We start from the raw sequence: 21,970 nt of genomic DNA, 5'->3' as shown, positions 1-21,970 counted from the left end.
AAAAAATCCTACCTGACGTACAGTAGTTCTGCTTCTTTGGTTCGTTTGATATCGGAATACTTGTCCGAGATCGCAGCAAAGTGAAGCGCTTCGCGCAGCTCCGACATCCATCAGCCGACCAAGGCGGCGGTCTTTCTCAGCCAGCTGGAGTGGAGGCTGTCCAAGCGCCACTTTGGCCAGCACCTTGGCCAGGCGTATGGCCGCTATGGATCACTACGGCGAGTGATAGCCCCCTTTTTCAAGTTGACCCTAAAACTCGTTGGACTTGTCACGACACCGGATCTACATGCACTTGGTCATCGGTGCGAGCCTATCCGCCGATGAAGCCGAGGGAGTGAAGGAAAGAGCAGTTCCCACATTGGAAATACTGTACAGTAGTCTACCAACATGCGAAGCATACTTATTTTTCGATCAGTATTTGATAGTCGTTAGGGATATTTAGTTGCTAATGTCATTCCACGATAGCTAGAGCAAACGTAACAAGCAGCGATATGAGCATTTTTCATCGTGCTAAGATGACATGAGATCACAAGTTGAACGTCGAAGCTCACGGCATGGCTGTCGATAGACAGAGTGGACTTTTGTTTTCAAGGATACGTGTAGAACAGATAGTAATACAGTGAATGGTAGGTTCTGGACGGGGTTCATTTACTCCGTGTTGCACAGCAGACAGACGCCTCGCAGTCCCCAATGGCGAGGCGGACGGCCCGGAGGACATTTCATAGTCACCATAAAGACGAAGTAGCGGTCGGTACGCGTAGCGTACTTGTAGCACGGACACTCGAAGGGCCCCACAGCGCCGTAGAGCTCCTTGCGGGACTTGGCCTCCAGGTCCTTGGACATGCTGTTGACGTGCAGCACCGGCAGCGACGTGAAGAGCTTCTTGGGCTCCGACTCGACGATGGTTCCGTCGGCCTTGCTCCACGTGGCGCCGTCCATGAAGAGCCCGTAGATGTAGACGCCCTCGCTCGGAGGCGCGCGCACCTGCTCGGCGCGCTCAAAGGACGTGACTTCGGTGTGGTAGACCACGTCGTCCAGCGCCCACTTGTCCGTCTTGGAGTGCTTGCGCGTGACCTCCTGCTTCATGGCCGTGAGCATTCCCTGCGGGTTGAAGAAGCCCGTGAGCCAGAACGAGTTGGGGCGGCGCGTGTTGAGCCACGTGCGGTTCTGCTCGTCTCGAGAGATGAGCGACGAGAACCAAAGCCCGAGCGTCGGCAGGATCCACGAGAACTCGTCACCGACGGATGTCCGCAGCCAGGACGGAGGCACCTTGGCGTCGAAGATGGCGTCCAGCGTCCAGCTCAGCTCCTCGGTCATGACCACCTCGCCGCGGATAGCCATCTGCAGCGACTGCAGCATGGACCGCACCTTGGCGATCACGCGCTGCAGCCGCTGGATCTCCTGGAACAGGAAAATGTTGAGCGGGATGGTGAGCCCGCCCAGCTTGTTGATCTTGGCCTTGTAGTCGTCCTCGTTGTAGTCTTCAGGTAGTCGGTCCAGCAGCTCCTTGGCCTTCTCGCACACGACGTCTTCGCGGGACACACCCGAGGAACCACCTCCGCCCTTGGGCTGGGTGTCGCCGAGAGTCGTGAGCAGCATGTTGACCTCCTTCACTCGGTACGTGAGGTCGGCGTTCGGGTGCAGGCCGAAGATTTCAGGCGAGTCGATCTCCGGGAGCGTGTGGCAGAAATGCCGGTAGTCGTCGATGTTGTCGGCCACGGGGATGCGGTAGTTGAAGTCGTTCGGCAGGCGGAAAATGGGCTCGGCCGGGTTGTAGCTGAACGTCGGCGAGCAAACGTCGGGCGTGAGGCACCACTCGGCGTAGAAGTTGAAGAGCCTGCGGTCCATGTTGTCCGTGATCTTGCCGCCGTACTGCACCTCTGCGACCATGTACTGCAGCGTCGGCCACGAGATCGGTCCGTTGTACAGGTGCTTCTCGAGGAAAATGGTACACGCTGACAGGTCGCCATTGTTGTACTCGTAGGGGATTCCCCAGCCAAGCGGCCCGAACTTCTTCCGCTCAATGACAACGGAGTGCAGGAAGCACAAGTTGAACAGCAGTTGTCGCCATTGCGACGTCTCCACGCGCTCCAGCTTCTCTTGATCCACCATCACCGTGTACGACCGCAACAAGCCCGCGCGTAGACCTTGAGGCGGCTCGTTCGTCACCTTCGTGGACATCTGCAGCAGACCGAGCGGGAACTGGTCGTTCGGCAGCGCCGTGAGGAAGAGGCGGAAGCCCGGGTCCATCGTCTCGGTGAGCTTGAGCATGATGTCCTCCATCTGCTCCATCAGCTCCAGCCCAAGCTCGCAGTTCTGCAGAAGCACCCACGTGCCGTTGACCACAGCAGCGTTGATGGCCTTGAGAGCCACAGGCTCCTGGCCTTCACCCATGGACACGACGGCCGGCGACGGGTTCTTCTGCTTGCGTGCCAGCATCTCGATGCTTTCCGTGGGGTCGGCGCCGATGGACAAGAGGAAGATGACGGGCGTCTCGGCCTTCATCTCGGCGAAAATGCTCTCGATCGTGTCCGTCACCGGCTCCACATACCGCGGCCCCATTTGCTGCGTGTTCCTGATGAACTCCTTGGTCGTGAGGATCGTACGATCCATACGCAATGAGCGCACCAGCAGCAGCTTGTAGTACGGCCCGATGACCTCGTTCTCTGTGAGTCGAGCCTCATAATCCGGGATCACTACGGTCTCCGGCTCATTGTCCTCGTACCAGCGACGCCACATGCCTTCGTTCGACGCCATCTCGTGCGGCAGGTTCGTGAAGAACTTGCAGCTCTGGGAGAGCTCGATGACGTTCAGCCAGGCTTCGTTCGAGATCCACGAGAACGGTTTGCGCCTCACTGAGTTGATGTCCAGAGCGGCGCCACCTCGGATAAGCAGCGTGACTTCTTCACGGGTCAAGAGGCTGTCCGTGACGAGGATCTTCAGCGTCAGCAGCAGCACGAACGTGAGCTTGTCGCGCTCATAGAGGCCGCGGTTGATGTAGCGGTACGAGATGTACGTCATCGTCTCAATGATATTCGCCACTCGCTTGGAGGCCAGTGCAGCCTTCTCCGCGACGTCCATGGACTTCATGAAGAGCGCCAGGAACTGGTTCAGGGACGTTTGATACATGCAGTTGATGAGCGACGTCTCCACCACCGAGAAGTAGAGCACGGAGCCGCGCGTGGCCACGGGGCGGAATTGCTCGCGCTTCTCGTTGATCGATTTTCGTGTGTCGGCGGCGGCGATCAGCTTGTCTTTCACCTCGGCGGCCTTCTCCTTCGTGTTGGCCAGCACCCCGATCAGCTCCTCGTCTTCCAGTAGGTTACCAGTGTTGGACGTCAAGCGTTCCAGCAGCGACGCGTCGAGTGCTAACAGCGACTTTGTGTTCATGTTGACGTCTTCCAGCACCTGCGCGAGCTGCTCTTCCAGCGCCTTCTGCTCTTTGCCGATGACCCGACCAAGAAGCTGCTCCTCGAGACCCTTGATTGTGACGGTGAAGTCGATCACGGTGGTCTTGGCCTGCAGCTCCGGGCCGAAGTGCGGGTTGGGCAGTCGCGTGATGAAGTACATGGAGAAGGCCGGGTTGAACTCCATGTTCTTGTCCGACACGTTGATCGACATGCTCTTGCCTTTGACGATGATTTGCTTCTCCAGCACCGGGTCCAGCATCGGATCGATGTCCTCCTCCACGCCCGCCACGATCAGAGCCTTCCCTTCGCCCATGCAGAACTCGAGCTGATCCTTCAGCTTCGGGTGGTTCAAAGACGTCGTGCCGTAGCTCGGAACCCGCTCCGACTCCTTGTTCTTGATCCAAGACAGCGCCTGGCCCTGCGGGTCGACGAGCAGAGGATAGCGCGAGGAGCGCGTGACCATGATACCGTTCTGAATCGACAGCGAGTCTGTGGGCAGCCCCTGCATGTTCCAGTCACCCACCGTACCAATGTCCACGAGGAACGTGATCACGTCGATATCTACAGTCACCGGGACGTTTCTCGACTCGCAGTCGGGGACAAACTTGTTCTGCACCATGTACGTTCGGAAGTCCTGGTTGAATGGGCCGCAGTACGACACGAAGGCGCAGGCCACCGCACAATCGCCCACCAACCTCCGCTTCAGGTCTGCGAAGTTGTTCGAGTCGTCCGTCCAACGCACGCGCTCACCAGCCAAGCCGTTGATCAGATCGGACGCTTGCTGCATCTTCCGCGCCAGCGCGTTGGCGCCGTCCTCAATGCGCTTCTTCTCGGCCATTTGAGCCTCGAACATTTGCTGCAGCTCGTTCAGTCGCTCCTTGCACTTGGAGAGTCGCTGCTCAGCAGCGTTCAGCGCCTTGTTAGCCGCTTCCATTTGCCCTTCAGCAATCGTGAGAGCCTCGAGCTTGGGCTTCACCACCTTTGAGGCTTCGTGGTAGAACTTCATGGCGCGCACCCACGTGCACAGGCCTTCAGCTGCCAGCGAGGCGTTCTTGGCCACACTCGGCTGGAACCCCTCGAGCTCCATGTACGGAGTCAGCAGCTCGATCGTCTCCTCGTTGATCATATCCTTACCGACTGCTCCGAAGTTCTGCACGTTCTTGAGGAAGTTGGAGTCGCTCATCATCGACTGGGCATAGGGCGAGAAGGACGTCTCGAAGAAGTCGATCTCCTGCTTGGCCACGTTCAGCTTCACCTGCTTCACCGGGATCAGCGGCAGCTTGAACAGGATCAGCACACCGTCGAACACGAGACGGATGATGTCGGCGGGCTTGGCCAGCTTCTTGATCTCACCTATGTGCGCCGGTTTGATCGAGTCGATGGCCGTCTCGGCCTCCTCGACGAACGGCTTGGCCTTGGCCAGATCATGCTCGCACAGCTCCTTCTCGGCCGAGATACGAGCCGCATCCTCCTCACATTTCGCCTTGATCTGAGCCACTTGGTCGCCCTCCTTGTGTGCCTCCGCGGACGAAACCTGGAGAGACTGCAGCATCGTGTTGGTCTCCTCCGTGGCTTTTTCCAGCTTCACCTGCTCATCTGCTAGCACAATCGACATTGCTCGCACGTCCTCAGCTCCCTGGATGAGCTTCTTCAGTCCGAGGTTCACGCGCTGCTCCTTGACCTTGATCTCGTCCAGCTTGACGTTGTACATCTTCTTGTACGACTCGATGAAGCTCAAGTACGACTTGGGCGTCTGGTACACGCGCCGTCGCATCTTCTGGAAGTACTCTTCACACAGGTCCGTGACGATGCGGTGCACCATACCCATGTGGGTCATGAGCGCTTGCTTGGTCGTCGCATCACACTCCATCGGGTAGTCCTGGATGAAGCCCTTGGACACGGCGATCAGCGCGTCTTCAGGCCACGGCAAGAACCAGTCGATCGTCGGGCCACTGATCAACCCCGGGAACTTTCGCGCGCGCTCGGCAAACTTGGCGTTCAGCGGCGACATACACAGCACGACGTGGAGGTTGTCACGCACACAGTCGGTGAAGTACTGCTTGAGGTTCGTCTGGCTTTCCGCCTGTCCGGGGCGCTCCTTGACGAACGAGTTGCGCAGATCCGCAGTCATGGCCATCATCTCGTCCTTGGCGAACAGACCGGCCACTTCGCCCGTCATGAGGATCGAGTTGATGAGCTCCAGGAAAATCTCGTTCTTGATCTCCGCGTCCGTGAACAGGAAGGTCGTGGACTTGCGGAGATGGCCCGCAGACTTGTACAGTGTGCGAATGTCTTCCATGAACGAGTTGGTGTTGTACGTCTTGGTCAGGACGATCTGGAAGATGGTAGAGCCTGCCATGTACGCGGCCAACCGAGTCAGCGACTGCTTTCCGGACCCACCGACACCCACGAGCAACGCCGAACCTCGAGGCATCTCCAGTAGGCGGGAAATGCGCAGTAAATGGTCCAGAGCGTCGTCGAAGAGCACGAGCCGCATCTGGCGCTGAGGGAAGTCAGTGTTGTACTTGTCCAGGAACTCGAGGACGCGGGAGCGCACGTCTGCGACGGTACCGCCAGGCTCGTAGATCTTGAGCGCAGCGTCGGCAATGCCGCCTTCCTCGTCCTCTTCCGGGTCGCGGAGGAAGTTGACCATGCTGTACTGCTGGCGACAAAACTCCTCCAGGCTGTCTCCGTAGTGGCTCTTGATGAGCTCGCGCATGTAGGCGTTGAAGATGTCCTTGTCCTTGTGGTTCGTCAGCTTATCGCAGAACACGCGCGCACACTCGTGCTTCCAAGTGAGCAGCACGACCTGGCCAGGGTCCATCTTGGCGAGTTTCCCCTGTGTTACACGAATGCCTCCGCCGCTCGTGAAGGTTTCAGGCGGGGTGAGTAGAATCCCCTGGAACACACGGCTCAGCTCACGCATATTGAAGATGTAGTGGAACTTCGCTGGCGTGGGGAGCAGCTTGGCCTTCATGAAGTTCCACAAGTCAATCGTAGCACGCGTCAGTTTGTTCACGACAGAAAGTGTGTCTTTGCTGTACGTCTCCGGGTCGAACCGACCCGCAAGCATTTGGCCGTAGATGTCATCGATCGACGTTAGCGAAGGCAAAATCAGGTTGAACAGGTAGAATTGGCGCTTCAGCCGGTTCGGAATGTCATTTCGACCTCCTCCCGGGTGGCCCATGGCCCCCACGTACTGCAGATCCTCGCACACTTTGAAGTCACCGCGTCGGTCCTTCGACAGGAAGCAGAATCCGCTCAACTCGATGATCATGCGCACAATTTCGAGCGTCGGTTGGTCACCCCAGGCGTTCACGAGCGGCATACTGAGATCATCTAGGAAGACCGTCATCTTCTTCCCTCCAGGAGGGCCGAAACTCTTTCCGCCGCGCTTATCCAGCTCACTCTCGACGGCGTTCTGGAACATGAAGGGCGTCGTAGCACTCGAGAAGTTGACGCGCTTGATCATCATAATATCCGGACTCAAATCATTGAAAAACATCAACGCGGACGAAGTTTTAGCAGTACCAGGTCCGCCCACCATCAGCACAGGCTTGCGTTGCTTGTGCAGGTTCTCAATGAGGTACAGAGTTCGCACGGAGTCCATGGTAGGCACCAGCAAGTTGGAGAAATCGAGCTGCTTGGCGCCTTTGGGGTATTCCCACTTGGCCGGTCTCCACAGCTTCCACTCCCAGGTCTGCGGGTCAACGAAGTACTCGTATACGGTTTGTCCAGGCTCACACTTGGGGAGCAGCGCGTTGTCGTCGTACTGTCGGATCCACTCGTCAAATTTCACTCGGTCTTCCTGCTCCAAGAGCGAGCCGAGCGACCAGCACAGGCAGTACAGGTACAGCTTCTCGAGCTGGATGGCTAGCTTTGCGGGGTCTTCGGACAATGTCGTGCCGTGATCTCCAAGCAGCAACCCCGTCATCAAGTTGTACAGTCGAGACGCCTGGCCAACGCGAGATACCGTCATGACTCCTTCCGTGTTGCGGTTCAAGTAGTCGAAGCAGTGGCCGGGGTTGAGCGGGTTGTTCTCGCCCATATACTTCATGAACAGGTCCCGAAGAACCTGCTGGTGGGTCGGTGGACGCTTCCGAATCCACGCCTCCACAACGGGGGCCCAGTCGAGATCTGTGTCACTGATGAAGACGATGCCAGCGCGTGACACGGTAGCGGGACTAGCGTTCACCAGCGTCTCGACCTCGAACATGAGCTTCACATTATCCGTCATAGGCATGCGATCACCATTAGCTAGGGTCAGAATCTTGTTATCGTCCAGCACGGTGTTCAGATCCTCAATCCAAATAGCGTCGACAGGGCCGTCGCACGTCATCCACATGATGAACTTGTTGGCCTTGTTGTTGTATTTCGCCCACATGGCTGCAAACACGCCGGTTGTCCACTCGCCAGACATGGGATCCACTTCACCGTACATTTCAGCGGCTCGGATGGCTTTCGGATTCAATTTGGACTGCTTGTGAACAATGTTTGTAGTCAGTGTGAGAGCCTGCATCAACACGTCGAAGATCTTGGTCTTGCCGCCGCCTGTAGGACCCACGAGCATGATACCGTGGCGTACGAGCTGCGTCTCGTACAGTTGGATGACCTTGTTGAACCAGCCTGGATGGTCCACAATGCCCTGCTTCTCAATTTCAGCTTGCAGTGCCACAGTAAGCTCGGGATATGACCCCTTGGGAGGGAACTGCACTGTCGGGAACAGATCGGCGAGCAACGACAGGAACAGCGGCACATCTTGGGCCACCAGCTTGGACAGGTTCATATCGCGCAGGGTCTGGTACAGCAGCTTGGACTCCAAATCGTTTCGGTTGTCGCGCTTTATCTTGCCAGCACTTCGCAGCACGGCCAGAATGTTACGTAGACCCCAGTCGTAGTGCTTCTGCGCCGACAGTTGCTCCTTACACGTGTTGTACAGGATGAAGAACTTCTTGGCGAGGTCTTGGTACTCGGAATACCCGACGGAACACAGCTTGACCTTCATGATGATCTCGAAGTCGGGCACCATCATGGCCACGCCTCGGAACAGGGCCTTGAGGTTCTCAGGCAGCTCCTGACGGCCAGCGTAACCAGGATTCATGGTAATGAAATACCCGCAAACTTGCGTAAGTAAAATATTCTGAGGGTCTCCAGGGAACTGGAAGTACTTGGTTCCAGTCTTCTTGGCGTTCTGAATAGCGAGTACCTGCTGTGCCACCACGGATAACACAGGGAGCTGAATGCGGTTAAACTCATCGAAACACCCCCAGAGTCCGCCCTGACACAGCCCTTTGAAGATCTTGGCGCAATCCGTGTACTTCTGCTGGTCCGTACAGTTGGTCACCACGACGTAGATGCCCAGAGTACGACCCAGGTCCTTCACTGTCTCCGTCTTGCCTGTTCCTGCGGGGCCAGCGGGGGCTCCTCCAAAGTACATTCCCAGAGCTTGAGCTAGCGTGATGTAGCATCGATCGGTAAGCGGAGTCACCACCAACCGCTCCTTTGAGCCGAGGTACTCGAACTGGTAGTTGAAGTCGACGTCAGTGATCGAGATGACACAAGCTCCATCGGCGTTGAACTCGTCCGAGTTGCCAGGTCTCCAGTAGAACCGCGCCTGCTTCAGCCACTCGAAGTCGTTCGGGTCCGAGATCTTCTTCTGCTTGTAGAGCGTAGCGAGGTCCGTCATCACGTCACGCTGATGCACGTGGATCGTCACGAGCGTCTCGATTTTAATGCGGTTCTCTTTAGAGCCGAGATCTCCCAGACACCAGTTCGACAGCTCTGTAAGCACCATCGCCTGCTTGGTGCTCGTGTCCTTCATGATGTTTTTCTTGGCTCGACACTGCTCAAGAGCGGTCTGGATGTCCGTCGTCCACATCATCTGAATTCCCAATAGAGCGAATTGCGCCACATACCGGTCCACAAACTCGCGCAGTCGCTTCAAGTCGTTGCCCACTACGCCAATGTCCATGGCGCTCTGTCGACAAATGTCCTTCATAGTGATCTGCATCCCACGCAGCAACGTGGCCAGCCAGTCCTCGATGTTGCCCTGCGCCTTGACGATCTGCGAGAATCGCACTTCCTCCACGCCAGAGACCATCGTGTGGATCAAGGTCTTGTCCTTCTTGTCGTGGTAAACCCTCTCAATGGAGTCGAACACTTTCTCGTAGTGTTCGTTCATACTCAACGGGTCACTGCCTTGCGACAAGATCATGAGCAGACCAGGGTTGGACACGAAGTAGAACCGAGGAAATTTGTTTCGCTTCTGCTCTAGGTAGCCCTCCAGACTCTTCTGGCACTTCTCCAGCTCGGAATACATGGTCGGCAGACACGACTTGAGCAGTTCACTGGAGCAACAGGCCACCACGTTCTTGATCTCCTCCGATTTCGCCATGATCTTGGCCCAATCCTTGTCAACTTTCTGGAATTTCTTGGCTTCTACGGGCATTTGCTTGGCGATGTCACCGCCTGTGAACACGGATTCAAGCGAGCACCACAACATTTGGACCTTAATCCATCGCTCCAGCGTCTCGGAAGTATCGGACAACTGCTCCAGTTTGCCTTGAGCCACGTCCTTGAACGGGATCACATGACGCATCGACAGCATCGTTTGCAGGTTCATCTGCGTCTCCTCCAGCTCCTCCACAACCGGCACCACAGCCTTCAAGATGGGCACGTTGCGGCTCTTCCAGTCCTGGAACTGGAACTCCTCGGTCTCCCACCGAGCCGAAATCTCTGCGAGTTGGATCTCGATCTTGAGCTGCTTGTCAGCGCCATCAGTCACCTCTTCGATCTCGGACTTGTACTCCACAATGTTGGCGTCCATCAGAGCCTGCAGCTTGAAGTCTGGCGCCGTGACGTCCAGCTGTGTCTTGGTGATTGCCATGACAGCCTCCCAGTGTCGAGGCTTGATCGATTCCTTGCTCAGTTCCTGCAGCAGAGGCAAGACGTCGGTGAAGTCGTCGATCATCTTCTTCAGATCGGTATACGCCTCCCACTCGCGGAGTTTCCCGGGCATCTTCTTGCAGCGAAGGGAGAACGCGTCCACCTTCTCAGTCATCGACTGCACTCGCTCAGCCACAGAGAGCCACGGGATCTGCTTCCACTCTTCGATTGTACTCAGCACGTCGGTATACAGTCCAAACAATTTGTCCTGGAGCTGGAGCTCCTTCTTCGTCATCTCCAGCTCCGGGTAGGTTGTCTTCGGCAGCGCAAAGAGCTCTTCACCGGACAAGTACAGCTCGTGCTTGCGCTCGCGGATCTTGTACTCCTCTTTGTAGCGGTTGAGCCTCTCCACAGCTTCCACGGGGGGAATCCCGATGACCATGGGCCCGTTGGCGAGATAATCTTCGCGGAAGTGCTTCACATCGACGATCAGCTCCTTGATGTCGCGAAGGAGACCGCGCTTGAACCCCGCCTGAGTCTTGCTGAGCTCGTCGGTGCGAGTCTCGGCGTGGTGGATAAGCTTGCGCCAATTGCTGCGCAGAACGGACTTTTGGTCCATTTCCTCCTTCTCCATAAACCCGTCAGGCAGATAGTACTCGAGCATCTCGTACATATCCAGCACGGGGTTGATCTCCATATTGATGCCGCTTTCTCGAGCGCGAACTTCTTTCAGTAGATTCATCACGAAGCGCAAGGAGTCCAAGTCCACCACTTTACGATTGAGCTTGCCCATGGTCGACCGGAAATATTCCGTCAGCGACTCCATCTTCCTTCGTGCCTGGTTGTGCAGGTTGTCGGAGAATTTCAGCTTCCACTGCGAGTTTTCATGCTTGAGCTGCAGCTTGATGTTGCGCGTGTTCAAAGAGAGCGCACCGATGTTGTGGATGGGGGTGAGGCTCGAGATCTCCTCGTCGATCTCGACAAATGACTTGAGTTTCTTCTCAAAGTCCTGCAGCTCCGGGTTCTTCTTGAGGAAATTCTCGTAGGAGACGTCCTTCTGCTCCATCCAGAGCCACTCGTACTTCTTGAAAGAGCACAAGTACTCGGTCACGTTGTTACGCAGACCCTGGACGCTACCCGTGAGCAGAAGCACAACGCGCACAATCTCAATGTCCTTGGTGATCCGATCGAAGAAGGTGATCTTGCCTGCGTTGGGGTGCGTAGTGTTCCCGTTGCTGTCTGTGCCATTAGAATTGGAGCTGTTCACGGCGGAGGATAAATCGCTCTGCCCCCAGTCCAGCAACTCCTTCGAGCAGCTGAGAATCGTCTGCGCAGCCTTGTTAATAGCTAGCTGGATCTCATCCAACGACGGGTGCAGCTGGACGTTTGGTACGCTGAGCTGCACGTCGACCTCGAAGAACGGACGCTCGATAGTGAAGATCGTGGACGTCATGCGAGAGGCCACGCGCTTCTTGATGGTGTTGAGCGAGTTCTTGGTGCAGTGCAGCAGCGCCTGGTACATGAAGTGGTTGTAGTGCTTCTTGAGCTTCATGGCCTCGTCGTTGGAGACGCCCTCGATGTGCGAGTCCAGCGGGTATTGCATGATGATTTTGAGTAAATCCTCCACTGCATTCTCGATCTCGACGTTCTTGCCCTGCAGCAGTGCGCCTGCTCGCTTGATGTTCGAGCCTTGCATCGTTACGAACTCGTCGAGAGAGAAGGACTGGTCCACCGGCAGATCCACTAGCATAGTCTTGGAGACGATGCGCATGTTCTTCTCGATGCGATTCTCGATGATGTCGTTGATGTTTGTCACCAGCTCCTCGAGGTGCTGCAAGCCCGAGTGGATGTGGTTGCGGTACGCCTCGATGTTCATGCTCGTCCAGGTCAACGTGATCATTCCCGGGCGCAGCTTGAACTCCATGTCGTTGAAGTGCGGCCGCAGGAGCATGGCCGTCACTGGGATCACCTTTGTCACGATGCGGTCGTACTCTGCCAGCGCGTACTGGAGCTCGTTGTAGTAGTTCTTGAACTTGTCCTCCTGGAGCAGCACAATCTTGGCCGCTTCTGGGATCTCGATACCCATGCGGTCCAAGCACTTGGCTTCGCGTAAAAGCTGCAGAATTTCAGGGTCAAAGTTCACGTAGAGCTTGTTGTCTTCAGGGTGGCGGATGATCAGCGTGGCCTGCAGTCCCGCCTTGGCCGTGTCGATGTACTGCACCCACGCCTGGTACCAGATGTACTCGAAAGCGACCAGCGTTCTCGCAACCTTGTTGTACATGCGGATAATGCGCTTGGCGTCTTTGCTTGCCAGTACGTTTTGGTTGGACTCGAACTTCTTCATGGGCTCCTCAATGCGCTTCAGCAGGTGTCTCGACCACGTGATGTTACCCGCTACCGGCGGCAGGTTACGTGGGTACGGAGGGTTCTGCTTGTACTTCTCGTACTGCTGTAGAACGTGCTCCAGCTCCAGCCCGTAGTTCTGGAAGATAACGTTAAACTTGGAGTCCAAGTCCGACTTGAGGTTCTCACGCTGCAGAATCGTCTGAAACTTGCGCAGCAGATTCAGCGAGTGCTCGATGGAGGTGATGTTCTCGAAGGAGTCGTTAATGAACTTTTGCAGCAACCCTTCGAGGTCGGAGATGCGGACGTTGAACTCGACGTAATCGCGGTCGAAGCGGTTGTTCTTGTAGTCGAGCAGGTCGTGGTTCCGGTACTGGAATTCGCGAATAATCGAGTTGAATTTCGCGATGAGGTCCTCCATGCCTTCGAGGCGGTGCTGGCCCAGGGACGAGAACTGGTGGATCGTCGTGAACATGTCGATCAGCTTCATGACGCGTCGACAGAAGAGGTCGAATTTGCCAAAGATTTTCATCTCGTTGAACTCAAACTGCTTGCCCTTGGGCGTCGCGAAGAGCTTGTCCTTGGTGACGCGATACTGCTGCTGGTACGCCTCGTTGAGCTTCAGACACGAGTCCAGGTGGCGCACGAGCTCCTCGGGGTCTTTGTCCCACATGACCTCGTACGTCTCGCCTCCAGTGACGCAGTGCTTGCAGTTGGTGATCATCTGGTTGGTGATCTTGGTGAACAGGTTTGCCATGCGCTCCGTCGTGTTGTAGTACCTCGCGATGGAGTGGATCATCTTGATCGAGTTCATCAGAGCCGGCAGCGTGTCAATGATGGAGCTGGGCGTGCCGTTGTAGAGCGGGATGATGAACTTCTCGAGTGTGAAGAGGTACTTGACGTTGTCTTTGGCCTCGTTCGCGGCCTCCGTGATGCCGATGTCGATCTGCTTCCAGCGTCGCAGCAGCGTCTGGATGCGCTGCTTGGTGTCGTCGCTGACGCTCTTGGTCGTCCTGCTGAGCACCGCGAAGACGTCCTTGTACTCGTTCATCTTGAGCTGCTCCGTGATGCTCGTCAGCCGCTGCATGCGTCGCCTCCAATACTCGAGCTCCCCCATGGGTCCATCGTCGTCAATGCTCTGGTCGTTGTTGCCTCCCTTGCCGTCGTTCGTCGTGTTGGTCTCGAGGTACGTCGAGATGACGTCGCACCACTCCTTGAGCACTTCCTCGTAGTACACGATGAGCTTGGGCGAGTCGGAAACCTGCAACACCCTCGCCCCATTGACGCCGCCGTGGCCCGCTGCGTTGTTCACTGTCTCGGCGAGAATGCTGCGGTCGGGTCTCCTCAGCTCCAGTCCGCTGTCCATACTGTTGAGCGCCTCCTTGAGGTCGTTGGCGAATTTCTCGGACTCCGTCATGAATTCGTTCTTGAGGTCGGCGTCGGCCTTGCCCCACTCGTCCTTGGCCTTGAGCAGCGGCGAGAAGAGAGAGCTGATGGTCGTCTCGAGGTCTCGGAGGATGTTGGGGGCGAGCTCGCCGAAGCAAATGGCGTTGTCGCTGGCCTTCTGCACGTCCACGGGCTTCCCGTCCGCTGTGGTCCTCAGGAAGAAGCAGCACTTGGCGCGGATCGGGATCGAGTTGCCCAGCGACACACAGAGTTTGCTATTGTTGTTAGCAGAAGCTGCTGCTGCTGCGTCTCCATTGGGGGCGGTGGCGACTGCCGGCGTCGCCCCGTTCTCGGCTGCAGCTGCTGCGCTCGCCCCGCCCTGGAAGTGCACGAACACTTTGCACGCGTCTTTGCCGCTCAGCAGCTCGTTGAAGAGCTTGCGCGTGCCCGGGGACGCCAGGAACTCGGTCACTTCCGCCTGCGTCACGCTCGGCTCGAACGTCTCGACGATGCGCTGGCTCACCCATTGCATGCGCGGGGTCGACATGGCCGAGTCGCGTCTTGGGCCCGAAGCCGACGGTTCCTAACTGGGAAGCAGCGAGGCGAGGTGGCGCCCCCCACAAGGCATCGAGAGAGACTCTTCATCAAGATCGAGGCGAAACGTACGCTGCTTGAACGAAAGACTTTCAGATCCGAAAGACTTGGTACTCTTTAACAAAATTAGTTAGAACCTCTAACCATCTCCCGCAGCCCCGCCTTGAGCGCTTGGACCGAATGACGCAGGCTTCCTTTCCACGTAGTTCCAGGAGTAGAGGACGAGCAGATTGAGACGTTCGTCGACATGGTCGCAGGATGTCATTGTATCGATAGCTGGTGCGCCTTGAGCGCCTGTTCCAGAAACTGCACGCACAAAAAATAGTTTTGCATATTGCAGACTTGGTGAGTTCTTCGTAGCAGTGCGCTCGGTGCCACGGCAGCGAGTAGGAGCCCGCGGAGGATGGAGGCCGTCGCAGCAACCAAGCGCGTGCTGAAAAGTGAGAAGAATCGTTGTCGAATCCTCTCGATGGTTTGGTGCCTCTCGAATCTTGACTGGCATGGGTATCTCTATCGATGTATACCTATCAATCGCATCCTCGCGAATTTGGCCCGAAGGTGCAATGTGTTGAAACTAAATTGTTTGCTTGTACGAGAGGAACCAACCGACCGCCGCGCCTCCGCGTTCGTCTCACCACCCACCTATCCCGATGCCGGGGAGACGAGGTCACCTCAGCGAGCGTAATGACTAGGAATATTTGGTCTTCATCAGCGTGGCGGTACATATAGATGTACTACGACCTAGGATTGCACTTTGCGTGCTTGTTGATGTCGTTTGTTCAGGCGACTGGTACGCCGCAACTGTGGCACTGCAATAACGCTTGCGAAAGGCCAATGCTCTAGTACATGACTTTCCGTCAACATTTGGCCTGAAATGACGAAACGTCATGAAAATCAATGCGATAGCTTTGGACATGGACACCGCGTGTACGCTTTTGGGTACTCGCATGCCCCCCCCCCTGCGATAGCGCAAAGTACTTCACTGCCTTCAGGCATCATTTCCATTTAGAAAGATCACGTCTTCTCCAATAGTTAAACAGCTTGTGCCAATCCCATGGTCCTCACTCTTAGCTCCTGCCCCCAGCTCCCGACAACCTTGGCGTATTAGCTTTGTGACAGTAATGAACACCAGGGTATATGGCCGTATCAATATGCGCATGCGCTCCCGGAGTCTACAAGTTGATGTTGAGTTGCACGTTTACCACAGTTCTCACGGGCAGCACGAGCCGCGGCTGACTCCGTACTAATCGGCGGCATGGTCGTCCAGCTGGGAGCCCCCCCCCCAGATTTTGAGAAGTCGATCTATTTACCCCCTATTTTCGACGTGCCAGCCCCTAGTTTTGATGGACTTACCCCCCCCCCATCCCTCCTCAGCAGCTTTATCGACACTTAATCGAGAGAGTCAAACTAAGCGAGAGAGACAAACTTAAACGGGAGAATGAACTTAGACGGACTGTTTTGTACTTAAGCGAGATTGTTAAAGCACTGAAAGCTCCTGGGAATCGTTGGAGGGAAACTATGTGCGTAGGCTTTAGCAAGGGAAAGCCACATCCACAGAGTCAACGCACACGCCCCAAAGTTAGCAGTAAGCAGCAGCAGCAGCAGGCATGTATTGTGCTTTGCATCCAGTTTGCCCTCCTAATTAGAGCACTTAGTGCTCGTACTTAGTGGTAAATCATGGAGCAAAAGCCAGCCCGATTTGGCTCGGAAATGGCACTTTCTGAAGGTGCCAAAAGGATGCTAATCCACGCTGGATGTGCTAAATCATGCAGGAGATGGCGTTTGTGCACTACTTAGTGCTCATTGACCATCCACGACTTACAGCGATTCGTACTCGAGAACGATTTATAGATAAGTTACAGTCGAAGTGCTAAAAGTATGTAAGAAAAAAAGCACAATACGCACTGTACAAATTAATGTGATGTCATATTGAGTCACATCATAACAATCTTTGGCAGTACTGAGTGTAAACGTTGGTGGGTATATGCGTAAAAATAGTGAGTTCATGGCGGAAAATTAGTAAGTATTGTGGTAAAGTTGACAAGTACATGGGTAAAGGTTTCGGGTATGTTTATAATCTAGACACGGACAAACTCTAAATAAATGTTTTAGGAGCGGACAAACCCCCCAAACGAGCAACCTGAGCCAATCTGTACAACACCATATAAATCCGGGTTTTATTATGGCTGCGACTATTGGCACAAGATGGCCGCATTCTAAATCGGGGGTATGTTGTGCCGTTAGCCGCTGAAAAGGATTCTTATTGAGAACCGAATCACGCGACAGCCATAGCACTCGAAAACCGCCATAGACCTTTTCAAAAATGAAAGGGTTGTTTTACATACTGGGCACTTAATACAAGTTAGCACGTAGTAAAAAAAGTCGGTTTTTCAGGAACTTCACGCCGGTCCGTGCCGACCCCTTAACCTGCAACCTGCGCCACCCCCGATACAAATCCGGGTTTGGAGGTGGCTCAAGTTGTTTTGCGCCCCCTCAACCAGCAACCTGAACCACTTTGTGAGGTCATAACGGTCATAACGGCCGCATCCACAGACGCCCCAAAGTAGCAGTAGCAGTAGCATGTCCTTCTTCGGATTCGGCAAGAGCAAGGAGCCCGAGCCCACGTCGTCCTCCTCGGAGTCGTACACGTACGAGGAGCCGACTTACGACTACAGCGCGCCGGCGGTGTCCTCGTCCTACGACTCGCCGTCGTCGCACGCGCCGTCCTCGTCGCTCGGCGGCGGCGCGTCCACGGGCGCCGCGGAGATGCAGCAGCTGCTTGTGGAGGAGCAGCAGCGCGCGCTGATCCAGCAGGCCGTGTCCAAGATCACGGCGCTGGCCTGGGACAAGTGCAGCGCCAGCAAGCCCGACTCGGAGCTCTCGTCCAAGGAAAAGGACTGCATCAAGAACGTGACGCTTGCCTACCTGGACACGAGCATGTTCGTCGTGCACCGCCTCAACAAGTCCGCCAGCGCCTAAGCGCGGCGTCCAGGCGGCAGCAGCTCCAGCGTCCGAAGTATCAAGACCCAGTGATAGACGACCACGAGCAAGCAGCTTCACAGGAGAGAGGATAACACGTCGAGATCAATACGCGAGCGAGCGAGCAGCAGTCTAAGTCGAGTCGTGTTGTGTCTATTCTACGAGTGCCATGCCCTGTCATGCCGTCTATGTTTGCTTAGGCTCCTCCTCTTCCTTCTCCTTCTGCTGCTGCTCTCCACTCGCCGGCGAGCGCCCTGCAGCGCTCCTGTACACGAACAGCGGCACGTTGCCATAGGGCCCGGCGTCGTGGCGCTCGTCGGGGGTGAGCCCCTGCATGGCCCACGTGTTGCAGATAATGCGCACGTCCTTGTCAGTCTGGTTCAGCAGCTTGGTGAACTTGGGCGTGAGCTGGTCCAGCGCCTCGGGCAGCAGGTACGTGACGATGACGGTGGCCTCCGACAGGTCCTCCTCCAGCAGATCGCCGTGCGAGACGCTCACGAGCTCCTGCAGGTCGTTGGCGGCGATCAGCTCGCGGAAGCGCTTGATCAGGAACTCCTCGATCTCCACGCCGCGCGCGCGGGCGCCGAAGCGCTTGGCAGCTTCAATGCAGATTCGGCCGTCTCCGCAGCCCAAGTCGAACAGGACCTGCAACAAAACAAGCACGCAACAAGCGGCTGAGTATCGGATACTGCACATGTAGCTGACTGAGGCATTCGTTCACTGGCCCACGCACGTCGTCGGGCGTCACGCGCGCGATCTCCACGATCTTGGACACGACGTCGCGCTCGCTCTGGCACGGAGGCGCCAGCGAGTCGCCCTCGATCCACATGAAGGTGCCGGGGTTCTGCTCCTCCTCGTCCGACTCCTCGTCGAAGTACACGGGCTTGGGCTCCTCCATTATTGCAGCGATCGAAGTAAGTATGGCAAACAAAGCAGAATACAAACGCCAAGTAAAACATAATGTTGTATAAATGCAAGCCTTCTGAAATCGGTTTGCGCATCAATCCGATGTCCATACATTTCTCCATACAGTTCACCTGTCTAACTTTATAGCGAAGCGGCGCGACTACCTTGTGCTGGTGCTTGCGCGCAGCCCCGCCGTGGGCGCCGCTGGAGGCTGCAGAGGCAGCGAGGAGGACGAGAAGAGGGAAATCTGCTGCAAGTGGTTCACGGAGCTGCGCCGAGCGCGAGTCAGTTGCTGAAGTGACACCTGCAGGTCGTCCTCCTCGGCGCGGGCCTGCGCCAGCGCCAGCTTCAGCTCGCCGCACCGACGCTCGGCGCGACGCATGGCGTGACGGCGCTCGTCTCGCTCGGCCTTCGCCACTGCTGCCGCTACCTTCGAGTCTGCCAGCTCCTTATGGAGCCGCTGCACGTCCTTCTCAGTGAACTTTGGTGATGGAGACGCCGTGGGGGACTCACCGCCGCTGCTGTTGCCACCTTCTTCGCTGCCCCGACGCAGCAGCAGCTTGCGCAGCGCGGAGGCCACGCGCGCTTTCCTCTGCTCCTCTTCCTGCTGCTGTCTACGTTGCTGCTGCTGTGCCTTGAAAAACTCGGCGTCTTGGATCTGCTTCTCCGTGGTATAAGTCTCTGCAATGGCCAGGTCCCGGTCCTGCAGAAGCTTGATTATCCGTCGCTCGAGGAGCGCAATGTGCTCTCGATTCTCGTCACGCTCGTCTTGCAAGGTCAGCAGCTTTTCATCCAACGCGCCCCACTCTCGTCGAGCACAGGACAACTGATCCCAGGCTGCTTCCAGGTCGCCTTCAGCTTCAGCAAGAGCCAATCGCGCCTTGCACGCGTTCTCAAATGGCGGGCGCATTTCCCTCTGACCAAGGTTCCTATCATCCAGTTCGCTATCAACTTCATCTTCATCTTCACGTCCGGCCTCGAAGCCCGAGAAAATCTCATCAGGAAGAGACGTCAAGTCGTCCAACGAGGCCGCCAGCAGCCATTGCACGAAGGGCTCAAAGGCGGCGAGTGTCTCCGTTGGCGCTGGCAGCAGCTCGTCCTCGGAAGACATTCTTGCTGATATGGTGGCTATCAACTCGCCATTTCGAGAGTGAGGCGCGGGCTTGCGCAAGAGCTCGCTATATTTGCATCCAGCAAGCCTTCAACACCTTCAAAATAGGCAACCGCGAATATCCGCAGCGAAATCACACGTCACATTGAAGATGCTGGAAGCTCACACCACTCCACACACGGTCACTTAGCCTTGGTGTCTGCCACCGGCTTTGTATATTGCAGGTATGGCTACAACTGTCTACCGGTTGAAGCGCTTCAAAGACAAAAGCTCCTTCTCACCAACCTCGTCGCTATCGCTATCGTGGCCCACATCCTCCTCTGTGCATTCTCCATCACGCTCGTCCAGCGCAATTTCTTCTTTTGCCTCCTCATCCTCCTCCTCTTGGCTGCACCTGCCTTCATCTAATAGGGAGTTGTGGGTTTGTTTCATCAGCGCCTGGATCGCCAACGCTTCATCTGTCCGCCCCAGCCGTTTGTACGCATCCAACACCGTCTTGAGCATAAATCGACGTCTGAGCGTACGCTTTCGTTCACCGTCGAGAGCCGAGAAATCCTCGAAGAGCAGGACAACTTCCTCATACCGGTGAAGACGGAGGTTGGCTGCCATTCCGATCTCCGTCACTGAGATGCCCAGAGGAATGTGCCTATTCAGGCGCAGGGCATGAACAATGTCGGACACACGCTCAAAATCGTCGAGGAGGCCTAGTTTGTAGTAGTAAACCACCACCTGCTCCAGCGCTGCGTACTTGATCGGCATGCCACGATCTAGCGCGTATACGAAGAGATCGTCCACCACATCTGCGCGGTGGGTGCGAACACCAGCCACGATAGCTTCACACAAAGCAAACACATTCCACTCCAACGAAGGAGCGTACCGCGAGAAAAAGTTGTGAATATCTTCGGCACACTCCACTTTAACGGGAACTCGCTCGTCAGCTTGGTCATCCTTGTTTTTGATGCTGGCGTTCTTGTTCTTGTAACTCGCTGGTTCTGGTTCGAGCAACAGCGTACGTAACAGTGGGAATACAGCGTGATGACTGACGGGGATTTCGTGCTGGTTCATAATTTCCAAGATCTCGCATGCCACACTGAGGCGCTCGTCGCGGTTTTCAGGTGTCGTAAATGCAAGTCGCTTGCGAAATAGATACTTCGACACTCTCTCCTTCAGATCGCGACTCGCTCGTGACGATCGCATCAAGCTCCGGTACATCTCCATCAGCATCGCGTCTTCTCCTAGATGGTTCAGCTGCTGCAAGCAGATGTCGAATCGGAACTCAGTGAACACCGACATGTGCATGTCGGGAGGGTGACTATAGAGCTTCATTGCCCTCTCAGACTCTCCACAGGCAGCGGCAGTCATCATAACCGTCGGCAACAGCGACAGCGGCACAATCTCGCCCGGGAGTGCAGTGACCATCTCCTCGCAGAGCTGCATCACCGTCTCAAAATCGGTGAATCTCTCGTCATGCAGCAGCGCGTTCAGCACGTGGAAGTAGGACACTTTGGTCACATGAACGCCACGGCGCCGCATCGAATCCAGCAGTTGCAACGCCCCCGAAGCATCACGCAAATGTCCGAGCGCAACAAAAATCGACTGCGCCAGTCGAGGCGTCAGCAGACTGACCGCCTCCGCCGCGCGCTTGGGATCTCCCTGTTCTCTGAAGCAAACCACAAACTTGTCCACCACCTCCTGGAATCGCTGCTGGTAGTTGAGCGCCAATGCGTAGTGCTCGGAGATCACCGACCAGTGCTTCTGCTGCCCCGCAAAGTGCGGGAACTCTTCCTCCCACACGAACGCCACCGCCTCCACTTGCTCGAAGTCCCGCCGCTGCCGCATCGCGTACAGCATTCGGTCCAGCTTCCCGGTCGCAGCCTTGAGCTGCCTCCTCGCTCTCTGGAAGCCCGTCTCCCTCGCACTGGCAGCTCTTGGGTCCGCCAGATCCCGCGCCAGCTTCTGCAGACTCTCCCTGGCTCGCTGCACGTCCTTCTCGGCTGGAGATCTGCTGGCGATCAGCGCTGGGAACTCGCCCGCCTCTGCGTCCGCGCGCAGCGTCACCGGGAGCTCTGTCGCGTCCCCCGCCCCCTCCATCGCCCGGATCTTCAGCTCTGCAGAGTCCGCCTTCGCTGGGCCGCCAGACGGCGGGGCGAGGTCCGCGTGCATCTGCAGGTGGAAGCTCAAGCCCTGCGAGCCCGGGCGCGCGGCTCGTCCTCGCTCGAGCGGCCGCTTGACGCCCCCATCCGCCTCGGCCTCCGCCTCCTCGTCCTCCCGAGGACGCGCGGTCGCCTGCAGCTGCAGCGGCCGCGACAGACGCCGAGCCGTCGCCTGCGAGCGCAGCCACGAAGAGCGCCGACGC

General features: G+C 56.6%; 5 protein-coding genes across 5 annotated transcripts; 1 reads left to right on the top strand and 4 right to left on the bottom strand.

Annotated features, from left to right (window-relative positions):
• Positions 1-648: 648 nt before the first annotated feature.
• PHYSODRAFT_486395 (hypothetical protein) lies at positions 649-14,571 on the bottom strand (the record flags this gene model as incomplete). The annotated part of the gene is made up of 3 exons (XM_009522100.1): positions 649-13,881; positions 13,951-14,299; positions 14,420-14,571. The coding sequence occupies 3 exons, from the start codon at positions 14,569-14,571 to the stop codon at positions 649-651; spliced, it is 13,734 nt and encodes a 4,577-aa protein (XP_009520395.1).
• A 2,627-nt stretch (positions 14,572-17,198) lies between these two features.
• On the top strand, positions 17,199-17,597 carry PHYSODRAFT_311740 (hypothetical protein; the record flags this gene model as incomplete). Its single annotated transcript, XM_009522099.1, has 1 exon — positions 17,199-17,597. One exon carries the CDS (start codon positions 17,199-17,201, stop codon positions 17,595-17,597), a length of 399 nt encoding a protein of 132 aa, XP_009520394.1.
• A 127-nt stretch (positions 17,598-17,724) lies between these two features.
• Positions 17,725-18,495, bottom strand: PHYSODRAFT_359407 (hypothetical protein; the record flags this gene model as incomplete). Its single annotated transcript, XM_009522098.1, has 2 exons — positions 17,725-18,242; positions 18,331-18,495. The coding sequence occupies 2 exons, from the start codon at positions 18,493-18,495 to the stop codon at positions 17,784-17,786; spliced, it is 624 nt and encodes a 207-aa protein (XP_009520393.1). The 3' UTR covers positions 17,725-17,783.
• Positions 18,496-18,663: 168 nt separating this feature from the next.
• On the bottom strand, positions 18,664-19,614 carry PHYSODRAFT_555057 (hypothetical protein; the record flags this gene model as incomplete). Its single annotated transcript, XM_009522097.1, has 2 exons — positions 18,664-19,361; positions 19,473-19,614. The coding sequence occupies 2 exons, from the start codon at positions 19,612-19,614 to the stop codon at positions 18,664-18,666; spliced, it is 840 nt and encodes a 279-aa protein (XP_009520392.1).
• Positions 19,615-19,854: 240 nt separating this feature from the next.
• PHYSODRAFT_486464 (hypothetical protein) lies at positions 19,855-21,705 on the bottom strand (the record flags this gene model as incomplete). Its single annotated transcript, XM_009522096.1, has 1 exon — positions 19,855-21,705. The coding sequence occupies one exon, from the start codon at positions 21,703-21,705 to the stop codon at positions 19,855-19,857; it is 1,851 nt and encodes a 616-aa protein (XP_009520391.1).
• Positions 21,706-21,970: the final 265 nt, after the last annotated feature.

The sequence above is a fragment of the Phytophthora sojae genome (assembly GCF_000149755.1).
Source record: "Phytophthora sojae unplaced genomic scaffold PHYSOscaffold_2, whole genome shotgun sequence".
In the NCBI taxonomy this organism is placed as follows: domain Eukaryota; phylum Oomycota; class Peronosporomycetes; order Peronosporales; family Peronosporaceae; genus Phytophthora; species Phytophthora sojae.
Note: the sequence above shows the minus strand (reverse complement) of the source record. Positions and strands in the feature narration are given on the sequence as shown.